The sequence below is a fragment of the Corella eumyota genome, chromosome 3 (genome assembly GCF_963082875.1).
Source record: "Corella eumyota chromosome 3, kaCorEumy4.1, whole genome shotgun sequence".
In the NCBI taxonomy this organism is placed as follows: domain Eukaryota; kingdom Metazoa; phylum Chordata; class Ascidiacea; order Phlebobranchia; family Corellidae; genus Corella; species Corella eumyota.
The window spans coordinates 18074425-18090985 of NC_137492.1; the positions used below are offsets into that span (position 1 = coordinate 18074425).

The 16561-nt window shown below is 28.8% G+C and overlaps 4 protein-coding genes across 4 annotated transcripts; 3 read left to right on the top strand and 1 right to left on the bottom strand.

Annotated features, from left to right (window-relative positions):
- The first annotated feature begins 578 nt into the window (after positions 1-578).
- On the top strand, positions 579-3277 carry LOC145746319 (ubiquitin carboxyl-terminal hydrolase 5-like). Its single transcript, XM_082564580.1, has 2 exons — positions 579-1685; positions 1812-3277. Exons 1-2 carry the CDS (start codon positions 658-660, stop codon positions 3124-3126), a joined length of 2343 nt encoding a protein of 780 aa, XP_082420706.1. The 5' UTR covers positions 579-657; the 3' UTR covers positions 3127-3277.
- A 65-nt stretch (positions 3278-3342) lies between these two features.
- LOC145746321 (arylacetamide deacetylase-like) lies at positions 3343-6477 on the bottom strand. Its single transcript, XM_082564581.1, has 9 exons — positions 6111-6477; positions 5879-6026; positions 5644-5718; positions 5508-5571; positions 5158-5291; positions 4772-4970; positions 4505-4621; positions 4134-4338; positions 3343-3671 (listed from the first exon to the last, which is right to left on the bottom strand). The coding sequence occupies exons 1-9, from the start codon at positions 6255-6257 to the stop codon at positions 3501-3503; spliced, it is 1260 nt and encodes a 419-aa protein (XP_082420707.1). The 5' UTR covers positions 6258-6477; the 3' UTR covers positions 3343-3500.
- Positions 6478-7026: 549 nt separating this feature from the next.
- LOC145745305 (protein jagunal homolog 1-like) lies at positions 7027-7870 on the top strand. Its single transcript, XM_082563343.1, has one exon. It carries the CDS (start codon positions 7072-7074, stop codon positions 7585-7587), a length of 516 nt encoding a protein of 171 aa, XP_082419469.1. The 5' UTR covers positions 7027-7071; the 3' UTR covers positions 7588-7870.
- A 4-nt stretch (positions 7871-7874) lies between these two features.
- Positions 7875-13212, top strand: LOC145745304 (eukaryotic translation initiation factor 2D-like). Its single transcript, XM_082563341.1, has 12 exons — positions 7875-8082; positions 8280-8440; positions 8667-8819; positions 9042-9498; positions 9647-9721; positions 9919-10014; positions 10179-10356; positions 10889-11058; positions 11195-11318; positions 11782-11916; positions 12150-12277; positions 13071-13212. The coding sequence occupies exons 1-11, from the start codon at positions 7910-7912 to the stop codon at positions 12273-12275; spliced, it is 1848 nt and encodes a 615-aa protein (XP_082419467.1). The 5' UTR covers positions 7875-7909; the 3' UTR covers positions 12276-12277; positions 13071-13212.
- The last annotated feature ends 3349 nt before the right edge of the window (positions 13213-16561 follow it).

Below are 16561 nucleotides of genomic sequence, written 5' to 3' on the forward strand. Positions count from 1 at the left end.
TAAAGTTAACATAGATTTTATAATTGCACAGTATAAACTATTGAAGGATTGCTTTTTGTTACGCCTATTCGATCTATTAATATACCACCATTGTGATATAAATCTATAAAATAAACAATAAAGGGTTTGACAAAATAATGTTGACGAAAAATATGATTAGGGCTTCCAATAATAAATTTCTAAGACAAAGTGTGCAGAAATAGTGCATTAAACTGGACATAGATTGAATCATAACGTTTAAATGGTGAATTAAAATACGGTTGTTTATCTTAAAATACGGTTGATTTGTACGATTTATTACGTAGTTAAACGTTTTTGAAAAAGTTTTCTAACTTTTATTGGAAACCCTTATTTTAATATCCATTAACAAAATATGACGCAACAGAAATTTATTTTGTGCCAGCGCATAGTCATTCAAAAAGAAAGTAAACGCGTGAGCCTCGTGACATTAAGAAACTGGATTTCTAATTCATATTTAATACAAAAATGTGATGCTTTTTTTAAATTTCTTAAAAAAACTAGCTTTTATTTTAATAAGCTTATTGAATCAAATTCGTATTTAATATTGTGTGTATATACTTTTTTTTAAATTTTTAATCGTGTTTAGAATCATTTTTAATAAATTTAATAAATAAATTAACCTGGCAAGTTTTTGAGATGGCCAACTTGGATTTTTTATCATCCTGTTTGCCAAAAGTCAGAATACCCGGTTACAACGACAATGTTTACAAAGAGGAGGGTTTCTTATCGTTCGACAGGCCAGAATCGGAAAACGGACTTTACGTTTGCTTGACAACTTTTCTAGGATTTAGTCAAAGATATGTCGAGCAGTATCATGCAATCACTCATAATCGACTCTTTTTGCATATTAAGAAAACGAAAATTGAGCCGGCCAAGGTTGCGTCGAGTGAATGTGTTGAGAAAAAGCCGAAGCGTCTCGCTATCGGTGTTGAGGATGGTTATAAACTGGATGAGGATGCAGAGCCTAAGTATGAAGAGCACAATACTCTAGTTGTGTTGCCGGAATTTCTGGAGATCAACTTGGATCAAATTGAGAACGAGAAAATTCTAACAAGTGTGGCATCGATATTATCTTGTGACGCTGCAAAAGAAACCGAAAAAATGACCTGGGATGGGGAAGTTCGACCTGTTTCGAAACACGCCGACAACCTTAAACAACTTGAAAATGGGGTTAAGGTTCCACCTAGTGGTTGGTGTTGTTCTAAATGCGACCTTACAACAAATCTGTGGTTGAATCTTACAGATGGTGAGATTAGTTGTGGAAGAAAATATTTTGATGGTACTGGGGGGAATAACCATGCTGTTACCCATTTTGAAGACACCGGTTACCCACTAGCGGTAAAACTGGGTACTATTACCCCAAACGGGGCTGACGTCTATTCTTATGAAGAAGACACAATGGTGGAAAACCCAAATTTACCAAAGCATCTCTCACATTTTGGTATCAACATGATGAACATGGAAAAAACTGAACAGACGATGACAGAACTAGAATTGGAATTAAATGAAAAAATAGGAAATGAATGGAATTTAATTCAAGAAGCTGGGAACAAGTTAAAAGAGCTGAACGGTCCTGGATTAATTGGTCTTAAAAATATGGGTAACACTTGCTATTTAAACTCAGTATTTCAGGTTTTATTTACAATTCCTGAGTTTCAAAAGCAGTATGCAGACCTTACAAAATGCAGCAACGTATTTAAACAAATGCTTTCCAAATTGGAATGTGATTCGAAAGATATACCGAACAAAGTTAAAGAATTAACAACAGATCTAACTTTACAAATATGCAGATTAGGTTTGGCTATTGTGAATCCAACTGCTGGAATAACCAATGGCAAAGATGAAATTCCAAATGAAAAAAATGAAATTATTCAACCGATAACTCCTTCTCGTATAAAATCAATCATTGGGAAAGACCATGTTGAATTTTCGACTAACAGACAGCAAGACGCACTAGAATTCTTGCTTTATTTTTTATCTGTCTTAGAAAGAAGTGAACACAAAAACGGTAACAAATCACCCGGGCTTTCTTTTAAGTTTAATGTTGAAGAACGATATGAGTGCCAGCAAAGTAAGCAAGTCAGATACACAAAACGGCAAGATTACACTCTCTCTTTACCTACCCCTCAAGAACTAGCAACAAATAAAGTCGAAGTTTTGGAGTACCTTAAAAAAGTCGAAGAAAATAAGAAAAATAAAAAGATTGAGGTTGGAGAGGTGGTTCGGTATAAAATTCCATTTTCATTGTGTTTGGAGAACTTGTTTCAAGATGAAGTGATCCAGGATTTTTGGAGTTCAGCGATAGAGGAAAAGTCAGAAGCACGGAAGAGAACAAGACTTCTTACTTTTCCACCTTACCTCATAGTCCCTTTAAAGAAATTTACAGTTGGTAGCGATTGGGTCCCTAAGAAACTTGATGTTAGTGTTGATATGCCAGACATATTGGATCTTACACAATATCGAAGCAATGGACCTCAAACTGGAGAAGTTCTGTTACCAGATAAAGAACCTCCGAAAGAAAGCCCAAAAGTTGTAAAAGTTGACGAAGAAACCGTAGTGGCAATCAGTCAAATGGGATTTCCATTAGACAGATGCAGAGCAGCGGTTGTCGCCACAGGTAACTGTGGACCTGAAGCAGCTGTGATGTGGTTGATGGAGAATACTTCAGAATCCCCACCCCCCGAAGCTGAAGCGAATTTACCAAATGAGAACGATATCGACATGGTTATTAACATGGGATTTACACGCAACCAAGCCATCAAAGCATTAAAAGCAACCAACAACAGCATGGAAAGGGCTGTTGAATGGATTTTTTCCAACATTGATAGCCTAAATGATGAAGAAGATCAACCTCCGGGTGCAACATCCGGAGAGGGAGATGTTGGAAGTGATTCCTCCAATATTGAAGATGGAGTCGGGACCTACAAACTCTTCGCTTTTATCAGCCACATGGGGTCATCGACTCTTTGTGGTCATTATGTCTGTCACATCAAGAAAGATAATCGTTGGGTGATTTTCAATGATGAAAAAGTAGCAGAATCGGTGAATCCCCCTAAAGATCTGGGTTACATTTATTTTTACCGCCGCACGAATTCCACTGTTTAAGTTTGGGGTATAACTTATGTCAACTTTTTTTGCTTTTTTGTTTGTATTTGCTTAGAATAATTGGCCCTTGAAGTTTGCATGTTAATTTATGTTTAGGTTGATTTTGTAAAATGTAAAACCTCTAAGTTCAATAAACAGCTGATAATCCTTATTTTGAACTCATATATGCTCAAGTCTAGTAAAAACAACTAAAAAATTATTAATTTTTTTATTTTATGCAAAATTAAAAATTACTTAAGATGGATTAAGGTTAAAATATAAATAAACATCAAAAAATTATTTACATTGCAGAAGCGTAAATTAAAAATACATTTGCATATAACGATATATGAATTAAACACTGAACACTAGATTTAAGATTAAAAAATCAAATTTCATTTTTTTGCTAAGTAATCTTTGATGGCCTTGAACAGAATGGAATTTTGTTTTCCATAGTAAGTATCTGGGAATGATGCTCCCACTGATGCAGTAGCATGAAGACTGTTAGGTAGATGTTGTAGAGTAACACTTTTGTTTAGGGATTTCATTCTCTCAGCAAGAATGATCTAAAAGAAAAAAACATTTTTAATCATTAGTAAACTATGCCTTGATTGACAGTCACCAATGAATTTAATTCAAAATGCAGTAAAAAACCGGCAGCGTGGTGTAGTGGTAAGAACACTTGCTACACATTTCATGCTGTAGCGCCCTTGAGTAAGGCGCTATAAACGGTACGAACTCCTTTTGAGCCAGCACTTAATCAGCAGCATAATTATCGGGCAATTATAATCTATAATATCCCAAACTGCCACAGGCAACTCGAGAGTGGATTGGAGTAACTGATGTTACTCTATGTTTAAGTCGTACATTCGACATTTCCACATCGAGGATAAAGATATATACAAAAAAATAAATAATTTAACTACATTACATCACAAATAATTAAATATACAAAAGAAAAAAAAATGTCACATTAGATATATGCTAAACTTACATATTTATTTTTCAAAATAAAAATTATATTTTACCCCATCATCTCTCAAGGAATCGTATTCACAGACTAGCACATGGGTTTCAGGGAGTTTCGATATCATTTCATCGTCCACTAACAACGGGGCGATCCTGGTATCCAGAAGTCTACTTGTGAAAAGTTTCTGGATCTTTTTGTCCAGTTCCGAAAAATCTTTGACGACCCCCCCGAATGGATTGGGGTTGAGGGGTCTCTTTTTATACCTAGGTTTATTTATCATTAAATTATTTTTTTGCATTTTCAAACATAAAAAAATCTTTCAATTGAACAGTGTATAATTATCTGTTATATTTTTACGAGAAAAAATTAGTTTTTTTTACTATATTTCTTATATATCTCATAGCAAATTGATGGTTTTAACTAACTTACTTTTCTGGTATTTTATCTTCATTTATCCATTTTCTTTTCTCTATAATTTTCTTGTTAGAGAGGTCAACATGACCGTTATTAATAACAAGATGAGACAAATCAAGTCTATCATTCAGACTGAAAAAATAGGTGATTTAAAAAAAAAATTTATTAAGAAATTGATCATGCGTTTATATTTTGAACCAACAATTTAAATCTTTGTGCAACCCAAAAAAAATTATTTTAATTTTTATAAAGGTAATGTATTTCTAACTTTAACTTAATTACCCTATGTATGTTAGCCAAAACTTTGGAATAAGATCGGGGGTGAACACAAATTTCTCATTTTGGCGATAACTTGGCATCCGATAATTGATCATCTGGAGGATTGGATAAATTAAACCTTGCATAGCTGGGGAATGTTTTACTCTTCCTGCTTCTTTCATTTCAATTAGTTTTACTGTAATAGCCATTGCAAGATTTCCACCTGGAATTTTATTTAAATTTGTTGTAGATTTTTAATAGATAAATAACTTCTTAAAAAATAAACAAAGAAAGGCAATTTTAAAGCATAAAAGTTTGTTATTCATAGGCCTATCTAAAAAATCCCTTTATAACTATTGTTAAAAGTTCCCTTTTTTAATAATTAAAATTCTTAGTTTTTCATATATTACCTGCACTGTCCCCTGCTAAAGCAATTTTGTTTGCATCAACATTAAACTCAGTTGCTCTCGACATAAACTCAATCGTACTGTTTAAACAATCTTCAAATGGGATTGGAAAAATATGTTCAGGGGATAACCTATACCTATAAACAAAACCAATATATTTTAATTAATTATTTTTGCAGTGAAAATGTTAACTTTAAAATTGCATTTTAGAATATAACTTAAAAAAATTGAATTTTAAAAATGTATTTCTATTTTAAAATGGAATTATTTTTGGTTGTACCTTCTTTTACTATGTGGCTAAGTGGTACACTTAAAAAAATAGAATATTTATATCAATGTAGCATTTAACTTACTCTGGTGACATTACTTTGTATCCTGTTTCTTCAGCTAAACGAATCATCAGAGGTATATACGATTCTAAAACACAAAAAAATTATAAGTACTTTTACCGTTACTAAAAAAATTTCAAAAATTAAATTTGTTTCTAACCTACATTCCCAAAAACCCATCCACCACCATGGTAAATTACAACCGCTGGACCTGGCTCAGTTCTTGCTGCAAATTCTGCATTAAAAAATAATTTAATAAATAGCCTGCTAACTTTTAACATCACTTACCGCAGTATGTAGAAAGAAATTTAAAAATTGAGCATAATACTAAAGGAAAATAAATTAAAAAACTTTGAATTAAATAAAAAGTATTTATATTTGAAAATAATTTTAACCTTTTGGTGTAACAATCACGCAATCAACACCAGCCAATGTTTTATGTTCGATCTCCATTCCCTCAGGTACTGTATAAATACTCGGTAATGGTAATCGACCTGGGTATGCCCACCATCTGTTTATTCCAATTTTATCGGATATTTGTGCCTAAAAATAAAAAGTAAAAAAATAATTAAAAATAAGTAAATACTTGGAAAAATTTTAGAGATAAAAAATTATGTGAATAAATACCATGGTTTCTGAAAATGATAAAATGTCAACCAATCCCTGAAAAAGAATTTGATCTGGGACCTCAGCAGGAATGGGTGAATGAACAATATAAGCAAATACAACAGAAAATATTCCAACGCAAATTGAAATTTTTTTAATTAAACCCATCCCTACTTGTTGCAAATACACCAAATACAACAAGATACGAAGTCATATATTAGAATGCAGTCCCAGCCTAAGTCCTAGCCAATTTAAACGTTGTTGCATTTACGCTAAATTAGTTAAATATTAACAAATAAATTATTAAAATGACGTTTTATTACAAACGGACTTTGAACCAACAGCTAAAATACAATAGCATTAATTTTACCACCCTTGATTGCTTGATTGTTCTAAAGAAAAAGAAGGGGACAAAAATGTTTAATTCAAATTGTTATACTTTAAAAAAAACACGTGCAAAGGTTTTTTTTATTGTTTACATTTGCAACTTTTTGATTGTGACGTTCCTACGCATTTGGGAGATACCCAAAACCGTAGTAATACTCAGCAAAAACGTCATTAACACGTATAAGATTTCTATTGAATTTTTTTTGATGTAGTTTATGTTTACAAAGTGCAGAAAGTATTACGGTAAGTTAAAATGATTTAAGTTATAAATTTTAAGATAAGTAAGGCAATCATATAGGCATATAAATATATATATTAGGCCGATTAAATAAGGTAAGAAAGGCCTTAACTACAACGTGTATTAAATATAACTATTGCCATTCGAATAGTAGATAAATTACAAAAAAGGAATACGTACAACGTAAGCAGTTTTAATAATCCTATTCCAATACTCTTTTAACTTATATCATAGCTATTTAGTTATTTGGATATACATTATATTATTTGTATTATGTTATAAGCTTATACGTTTTCGTGATTCGATAATTTTCAGACGTAAGATTATAAATATATTATTAAGTTGTAATACACAAAAATGTCAAATACTGGATCTGACCACGTGTATAGAGAAAAAGTTGCTGGACAATATGTCAAAAGTGCTCAATTTAAATCCAAGTTGAAGACCACTATATGTGTTACTGGAATTACCTATTTATTAGTTATTTTCCATCTCGGCATTGCAATGGAATTTATAAACATTTCTTCAATGTCTGGATTTTCGTTTCAAAATTGGGAATATATGTATTTAGGGACATCATTGTTTTCAATACTTGGTTATTTATCGATACAATCTAGTAAAATTAGTTTTTTGACTATGTTTTCATATGGGACCACATTGTTAACTATCCCATCTCAGTTATGGGGGTTTTATATTCATTTTCCAATTTGTGTTCAACTTTACAGAGTTTCGAAACAAAACTTTCTTAAATGTGCATTAGAGTGTTCCGTATCTGCTATTATTTTTATTTCCATGTTGTTGCATGCTTTGGCTTTGTATTATTCTAATGTGTTGTTAAAGGCATGGAATAGAAGAGGTCATAAAGTTAATTAAGAATAAATAGTTGTTAAACCTGTTAACACTGCTATTTATTATTTTAAACTGACCACAATTGTTACTTAATCAAGTGTAATATTGTAACAGTAACAGATACTTTTTTATTTAAATGGATCATTTATTTTGGTGTATTTTTTTGTTATAAAAAAGTGGTGTGTAGATCTTTTATGTTTAAAAGAAAATAAATATTTTAATTAAAAAGTTTTAAGTATATGATCTAAATAAGTTACGAAATATAAAATGGTTGTACCTTAATATTTTGAATATTATTATACTTCAGATTAAATTTTTTTTAATTGCAAGTTAACCTTTGGTTAAAATGTTTGTGAAACCTTACCGGACAAAATCTAATTCTGCAATTCGTGGATCTGACAGAAAAAGACTGCGGAATGAAATCGAACAAACTTTTAAAAATTACAATTTTGAAGATCCAATGAATGTGGTTATACCAAACAAAGAAGAAATTAATGTTCACAAACTTTATACTTATGGGTGAATATAAGGCATTTATTATATTGCTTAGTTACAAATGATTTTCACAGAATTCTTATATTTTGTTTGAATTTAAAATTTGATATATTAGCATGCTAAAAAACACTTAATAATAATATTAATAAAAATCAAATAAAATAAAAATTTTCAGTTATTGTTTAATTTTTATTTCTATTAAAATTTAATTTAATCTTTAGTGGGGAGAGTGTTTTAGTTTACTCTGTATCTAAACAACCTTTACTATTTGAAGTTAACAAAAAGTTGTACCCAACTGTCTATTTTTTATGGAAATATTATGGTCTTGTCCCAAGTCTAACAACTCATCAACCTGTTATATCTAAGCTTGCCAATGGAGCAGGTAATTTCATTATATTTAATAAACATAAAAATGTTAGTTGATTTGGTAATTTTATTTAGAAAAAAAAAAAAAATTTTAATAATGTTGAAAATGTTTATTAAAATTGATACTTACTGTTTAAGTTATGTGTCGTCTACCCTGACTTAGAATTGTGTAAAAAAGTCTGTTTTTTTTGATTGCTTGAAAAACACAGCTTCAATAAAACATTTATTTTAACATATTTAAGATTTGATGCTGCCAGGAATAGTTATTCCAGAAACTGGTGAATTACCAAATTTTGAAAAAGGTCAAATAGTTGGAGTTTGTGCTGAGGGAAATTTAACTCAACTAGCTGTCGGTGTTTCGCTAATGTCATCAACAGATATTCTAACTTGTAAAGGTAATATTGTTTAACTAAATTTATAAAACTAGTAATTAATTTCTTAATAGTATTATCCTGCAATGACTTTTTTATTGATCCTCTTTTAAATAGGTTAAATGTATATAGTATGCTTTTATTACTATAGATAAAAGTATGCCAAATAAAGTTTATAAAATTGGTTATTTAAAATTCTTGTGTATATATACTTTTAAAAACTGTTCTTTTTATTTTTTTGTATAGAAAGACGTGGAAAAGCTGTCCAGATCTTACATGTATTTGGAGATCAATTATGGTTGCTAGGCAGCAAGACACAACCACCCATTATTACATCACAACCTGTCGATAAAACTGAAGAAAATAGTCCAACAGAAAATATAAATATTGAAGATTCTATATTGACAAATGAATCAGATGAACAATCACAGAATATAGAAAATGAAGATATGAATTTAAAAATTGAAGAAACTTCATCTACAATTGAAAACGATTTGTCTGAAAAATTAACATTAACAAATATAAATTCTACTGAATTAGCTGAAGATTTAAAGTTATCTGAAGTGGAAGTAACTGATACAGTTCAAACACAAGAAAACATTGTTGAAAATATGGATAATTTGTTACATACATGTTTTATGACCGCTTTGAAAAAAAAATTAAAAGATGCAGATTTGCCAATCTTATCAAGTACTTTCTATAGGTGAGTTTAATATATATAATTTATTGTAAAATTAAAACAAAATAAATAAATTTCTAAAATATTTAAACTCTTAAATTTTTTATTTTAGTTTTGCATGTATTTTATTTTAAACGTTATGATCACCATATTAATGTAACAATTTTTTTAGACTCTATGTTTTACCGTGTTGTCCACCAACTGATAATTTAGAAATTAAAAAAACAAGTTACAAAAAACTTAGCAAGTAAGAATTTATAATTTAAAAAAAGAAACAGTTAATGACCTAATATTGTATATATATCAACTAAAACTAATATTAAAATAATGTTATCAAAAATAATTTATGCGTTATAGTTAAAAGTAATTTACTTTAAATGTTGTTTTATATATATTTGCAACCGCGTAATAATAATAACCACTTCTAATAAAAAGTAATTTTAGATATTTGAAACACGTTGAGAGTTCAGGATTAATAAAAGTTGAAGAGTTGAATGTTGGAAGCGATAGTATTGTGTTTGTTGATCGCTCCCATGAAGAGTAAGTGAAAAATTTCAAAAAAATCTTTAAAATTAAAAATCATTTTAATAGGCCTATTATGTGTTGATAACTCATTAAAAATGTTTTTTAAAAAAAAACTTTCTGTAATTTTATTTCTAAAATTTAAATATATTTCTATGTAAATATTTTTTTTTTGTTGTCAGCCTACAATATTTCAAACCATTAAAGTTGGAAGCAATAAATGATTCTAACCAAGAACCAAACACCGAAAGTTCGTTTGGAGTTTTGACACAAAAACATTACGAAGCTCCTGAAATATCAACGTTATATGGAGTTAATGCTAATACTTTTCCACTATTTACGTTACTTGGTTATTCAAAGGTAAACTTAAGTTTTTTCTAATTAATTAAAAATTCAATATTCGTTAAATTATATTTGGTTATGTGTTATTTAATTTATGTTTTGCTATTTATTCTATGTGACTTTTAAAGCATGATGTAATGGTAAGAACACTTGCTACACTACCATGAAGTCGTGGGTTCAATCCCCACTGCTCTCTTGCTGTAGCTCCCTTGAGTAAGGCACTTTGTATGGTATGAACTCCTGCTGAGCCAGCACTTAATCAGAAGCAGAATTGCCTGGTAATTATAATTTATATAATATCCCAAACTGTTAAATGCAACCTAAGACTGGGTCGGAGTAGTTAATGTTACTTTAAGTTTAAGTCGTGCATTCGACCTTTTCACATCGAGGATAAAGATATATACAAAAAATAGGGCAAAATAAGCCTGACATTTTAAATTAGTATTAAAAACATGTCTTCGTGCCTGTTTAGTTAGAGAGCAGCAATTTTTAGTCATATTTTTGCACATGCTCATTTTATCATTTTTCGACAAACCTTTTTTTGTCTCAGGGAAGTACTTTAACCCCACAAGAGGTTCGTAAAAGTGTCACCAACTATGTAAGGGACAACAATCTAATAGAAGGAAATAGGGTTCATCTTGACCCCTTATTACACCAAGTTGTTATGGGTAAAGGAAATGTAGATGTTACCATACTACCTTGGGACGAAATCTTTAAAATGTAAAAAAAATTAAGATAATAACTTTAAAAAATTATGCAGTCAATTAAGTCATTTTCCTAAACAAAGGTAAAAATATTGTTAGTGAAAAAAAGTTTTAATTTCAATGTTTAGTAACAATACTTTTTTAATTTTTAGATTCTTTGATAAAATGCAGCTACATCACCAACTCAAGTTTTCAGGAATAAATAAACCGATTATAAAGAAAGGTTTGCCACCAAGTATTAGTATATCTACCATGACAAGAACAGGCAATAAAAAAGTAAGTTTATTCTAAAAATGTGGAATTCAAAAAAATTATATAAAAAAAAATTAGATATGTAAGTTCAGATTATTCAAAATCAATTTAATTTTATGTATGAAAAAAAATATATAATGGCAAATATAACTTGGCAGCGTGGTGTAGTGGTAAGAACACTTGCTACACCACGCATGAGGTCGTGGGTTCAATCCCCACTGATCTCATGCTGTAATGCCCTTGAGTAAGGCGCTATAAACGGTATGAACTCCTGCTAAGCCAACACTTTATTAGCTGCATAATTATCGGGCAATTATAATCTATATAATATCCCAAACTGCCACAGGCAACTCGAGACTGGGTCGGAGTAACTGATGTTACTGATGTTACTCTATGTTTAAGTGGCGCATTCGACTTTCCCACGTCGAGGATAAAGATATATACAAAAAAAAAACTTCAGTAATTTACTAAATAAATACAATTCTAGGTAACAGTGGTTAAAAATTTGGAAAGTTTTCTGATTTCACCACAACAATTTATGGATAAAATCAGAAAAGTTGCACAGGCTAGCACATCATTAACTCTGTTGCCAAGCAACAAACCAAATCAACAATTATATCAAGTAAGTAACTTTAATAAATTTTTACAGCAAAATATTTTCTTAAATGTAAATATATTTTTTTAAACACGTGACTAAAAATAGATAACAACATTTACGTAAACAACAATATGGCGGATTCGTTACAATATTGATCATATTATATTGCCTGTAGTTACGTTTTTAACAAACAATTATTTGGAATCAGTAAGGATCTAACCTAGGACTTCATGTAGTGAAAAGTTTTTGTTTTGCAGATTTTAATCCAAGGAAATCAAGTTAAACTGATTGACAAAATATTAACGGGAGAAGAATTTAAAATACCAAAAAAATATTTAAAAATAAACGATTTTGCATCTTCAAAAACCTCCAAGAAGAGATAAATGTAAGTTTACTATATTTATGTTGCAACGACATAAGCCAATACATTAACGACATTAATTGTATAATATTCAGGGAACGAAATAACGGGTCGCTATTCGCTAAAAGCGAATCGTTTTTTAAAATTAGCGAATCGTTTTTTACAAATATATTATAAATAGCGAATCAACAAAAAAAGGTTCAGGCAGTGATAAAACTCTCGTGTATATTTTTACGATCTATCTTACACCGGTTTCACACTAATTTAATTACATCATCATAATCCTGCGTAAATATATGTTACTATAGGGCATTTAATAACAATAACTTTCCATGTTTTGGCAATGCGTAAATTTCGCTCCCGAGATCGTTCAGTTGTTGCGCAATTTTTTAAATGCATAACACAGCCTTAAAAGAATTAAAAATGTCTCGTTTTTCGTGCAAAATATTATTAACGATTGTTTAACAATACGTTACATTTTAAAAATGCCACGCAACGCGTCAAGTGTTACAAAAAAAACGAAGATTATGACTTGAACCTAATAATTGCTCTAAAAATGCGACCTCATTTTTAGCGAATCGTTTTTTAAACGTTAATTCGTATAGGCGACTATTAACCTATATACTATAGGCCATATTGGATATTGTATGCAAAAAAAGTCAAAGCATTTTTTTTCAAATTTCAAATTTTACTATTTCAAAGCAACCCCACTGGACCAATAAGCAAATTTACGAGGGGTGCAAATTTTTGTATGTGCATATTGACAAATTCTGAGCTTAAGTATAACGTTAAATAACTGATGCTTTTTTTTTTACAGAAACTATAATAAACGGATCTTAGAATAAATGAAACAACATACAAAAAAGAAGACCATTTTTTCTGCTTTATTTTTTATTATGCTTTTTTCTATATTCTATAATGGTATATAGTTAGTGTGATACAACAAATAAAAAAAATAGTACAACCAAATATCTTATTAGTAATTTAATATGGCAAATATAACTAAAAAGGAAAACATTTGTGCGTCATCGTCTACTTTACTAGTTTTTGCAAAAATTAAATTCATAATATTCTTTTTTAATTTTTGTCGAATTAATTAAAAACAACAAGGCTATAGCCGCGTAGCAAATTCTAAAAACCGTATTTTTACAAAATAATTGGATTTTTTTAAATGTAATAACATCTGTTTCATTTAAAATTTCTTTGAAAATTTATATCTTGTATGTTAGTTAGGTCAATGCGTCACTAATAAAACGTTTTTTTTTATGTTTTGACATTTCGCGAAAATTTAGAAAATATGTCACGGCCAGAAATAACACGTGACCTAATTAAACTCAAAATAAAAATTACCTCAAACTTTTGTTTTACTGAAAATTTTCGCGAAATGTTTTATCTTGAATGTTAGTTAGGCCAATGCGCGTCTAATAAAATACAAAATTTTAGGTTTTGAGATTTCATAAATTTTTAATAAAAGTTTCATAACTTTTATGAATATTAATATTTTTGAAAAATATTTTGTAAACACGGTAATTGGACCTGTGCGGTTCTAACACAACAATTATTTTTCGATTTAAAATTTTTTATTTTTTAAAAAAAAATTTGTATGCAATATCATTGGCCAAAAATATCACGTGACCTAATTAAACCCAAAATAAAAATTACCTCAAACTTTTGTTTTACTGAAAATTTTCGCGAAATGTTTTATTTTGAATGTTAGTTAGGCCAATGCGCGTCTAATAAAATACAAAATTTTAGGTTTTGAGATTTCATAAATTTTTAATAAAAGTTTCATAACTTTTATGAATATTAATATTTTCGCAAAATATTTTGTAAACACGGTAATTGGACCTGTGCGGTTCTAACACAACAATTATTTTTCGATTTAAAATTTTTTATTTTTTTTCAAAAAATTTGTATGCAATATCATTGGCCAAAAATATCACGTGACCTAATTAAACCCAAAATAAAAATTACCTCAAACTTTTGTTTTACTGAAAATTTTTGCGAAATGTTTTATCTTGAATGTTAGTTAGGCCAATGCGCGTCTAATAAAATACAAAATTTTAGGTTTTGAGATTTCATAAATTTTTAATAAAAGTTTCATAACTTTTATGAATATTAATATTTTCGAAAAATATTTTGTAAACACGGTAATTGCACCTGTGCGGTTCTAACACAACAATTATTTTTCGATTTAAAATTTCTAATTTCTTTTCAAAAAATTTGTATGCAATATCATTGGCCAAAAATATCACGTGACCTAATTAAACCCAAAATAAAAATTACCTCAAACTTTTGTTTTACTGAAAATTTTCGCGAAATGTTTTATCTTGAATGTTAGTTAGGCCAATGCGCGTCTAATAAAATACAAAATTTTAGGTTTTGAGATTTCATAAATTTTTAATAAAAGTTTCATAACTTTTATGAATATTAATATTTAAAAAAAAATTTTTGTAAACACGGTAATTGGACCTGTGCGGTTCTAACACAACAATTATTTTTCGATTTAAAATTTTTTATTTTTTTTCAAAAAATTTGTATGCAATATCATTGGCCAAAAATATCACGTGACCTAATGAAAACCAAAATAAAAATTACCTCAAACTTTTGTTTTACTGAAAATTTTTGCGAAATGTTTTATCTTGAATGTTAGTTAGGCCAATGCGCGCCTAATTAAATATAAAATTTCAGATTTTGAGATTTCATTAATTTTTAATAAAAGTTTTATAACTTTTATGAATATTAATATTTTCGAAAAATATTTTGTAAACACGGTAATTGGACCTGTGCGGTTCTAACACAACAATTATTTTTCGATTTAAAATTTTTTTTTTTTTTTTAAATTGTATGCAATCTCATTGGACAAAAATATCACGTGACCTAATTAAACCCAAAATAAAAATTACCTCAGACTTTTGTTTTACTAAAAATTTTCGCGAAATGTTTTATCTAGAATGTTAGTTAGGCCAATGCGCGTCTAATAAAATACAAAATTTTAGGTTTTGAGATTTCTTAAAATTTTAATAAAAGTTTCATAACTTTTATGAATATTAATATTTTCGAAAAATATTTCGTAAACACGGTAATTGGACCTGTGCGGTTCTAACACAACAATTATTTTTTGATTTAAAATTTTTATTTTCTTTTCAAAAAATTTGTATGCAATATCATTGGCCAAAAATATCACGTGACCTAATTAAACCCAAAATAAAAATTACCTCAAACTTTTGTTTTACTGAAAATTTTCGCGAAATGTTTTATCTTGAATGTTAGTTAGGCCAATGCGCGTCTAATAAAATACAAAATTTTAGGTTTTGAGATTTCATAAATTTTTAATAAAAGTTTCATAACTTTTATGAATATTAATATTTTCGAAAAATATTTTGTAAACACGGTAATTGCACCTGTGCGGTTCTAACACAACAATTATTTTTCGATTTAAAATTTCTAATTTCTTTTCAAAAAATTTGTATGCAATATCATTGGCCAAAAATATCACGTGACCTAATTAAACCCAAAATAAAAATTACCTCAAACTTTTGTTTTACTGAAAATTTTCGCGAAATGTTTTATCTTGAATGTTAGTTAGGCCAATGCGCGTCTAATAAAATACAAAATTTTAGGTTTTGAGATTTCATAAATTTTTAATAAAAGTTTCATAACTTTTATGAATATTAATATTTAAAAAAAAATTTTTGTAAACACGGTAATTGGACCTGTGCGGTTCTAACACAACAATTATTTTTCGATTTAAAATTTTTTATTTTTTTTCAAAAAATTTGTATGCAATATCATTGGCCAAAAATATCACGTGACCTAATGAAAACCAAAATAAAAATTACCTCAAACTTTTGTTTTACTGAAAATTTTCGCGAAATGTTTTATCTTGAATGTTAGTTAGGCCAATGCGCGCCTAATTAAATATAAAATTTCAGATTTTGAGATTTCATTAATTTTTAATAAAAGTTTTATAACTTTTATGAATATTAATATTTTCGAAAAATATTTTGTAAACACGGTAATTGGACCTGTGCGGTTCTAACACAACAATTATTTTTCGATTTAAAATTATTTTTTTTTTTTTAAATTGTATGCAATCTCATTGGACAAAAATATCACGTGACCTAATTAAACCCAAAATAAAAATTACCTCAGACTTTTGTTTTACTAAAAATTTTCGCGAAATGTTTTATCTAGAATGTTAGTTAGGCCAATGCGCGTCTAATAAAATACAAAATTTTAGGTTTTGAGATTTCTTAAAATTTTAATAAAAGTTTCATAACTTTTATGAATATTAATATTTTCGAA

Excerpts from the sequence above, each read along its gene's own strand:
- LOC145745304 (XM_082563341.1), top strand. The coding sequence starts at position 7,910 with ATGTTTGTGAAACCTTACCGGACAAAATCTAATTCTGCAATTCGTGGA. Across the intron at positions 9,722-9,918 it reads AGTTACAAAAAACTTAGCAA|ATATTTGAAACACGTTGAGA; the intron begins GTAAGAATTTAT and ends AAGTAATTTTAG. Across the intron at positions 11,319-11,781 it reads CAAGAACAGGCAATAAAAAA|GTAACAGTGGTTAAAAATTT; the intron begins GTAAGTTTATTC and ends ATACAATTCTAG.
- LOC145745305 (XM_082563343.1), top strand. The coding sequence starts at position 7,072 with ATGTCAAATACTGGATCTGACCACGTGTATAGAGAAAAAGTTGCTGGA.
- LOC145746319 (XM_082564580.1), top strand. The coding sequence starts at position 658 with ATGGCCAACTTGGATTTTTTATCATCCTGTTTGCCAAAAGTCAGAATA. Across the intron at positions 1,686-1,811 it reads ATTCCTGAGTTTCAAAAGCA|ATTAGGTTTGGCTATTGTGA; the intron begins GTATGCAGACCT and ends ACAAATATGCAG.
- LOC145746321 (XM_082564581.1), bottom strand. The coding sequence starts at position 6,257 with ATGGGTTTAATTAAAAAAATTTCAATTTGCGTTGGAATATTTTCTGTT. Across the intron at positions 5,572-5,643 it reads ATGGGTTTTTGGGAATGTAG|AATCGTATATACCTCTGATG; the intron begins GTTAGAAACAAA and ends TTTGTGTTTTAG. Across the intron at positions 5,292-5,507 it reads TACAAAGTAATGTCACCAGA|GTATAGGTTATCCCCTGAAC; the intron begins GTAAGTTAAATG and ends TTTTGTTTATAG.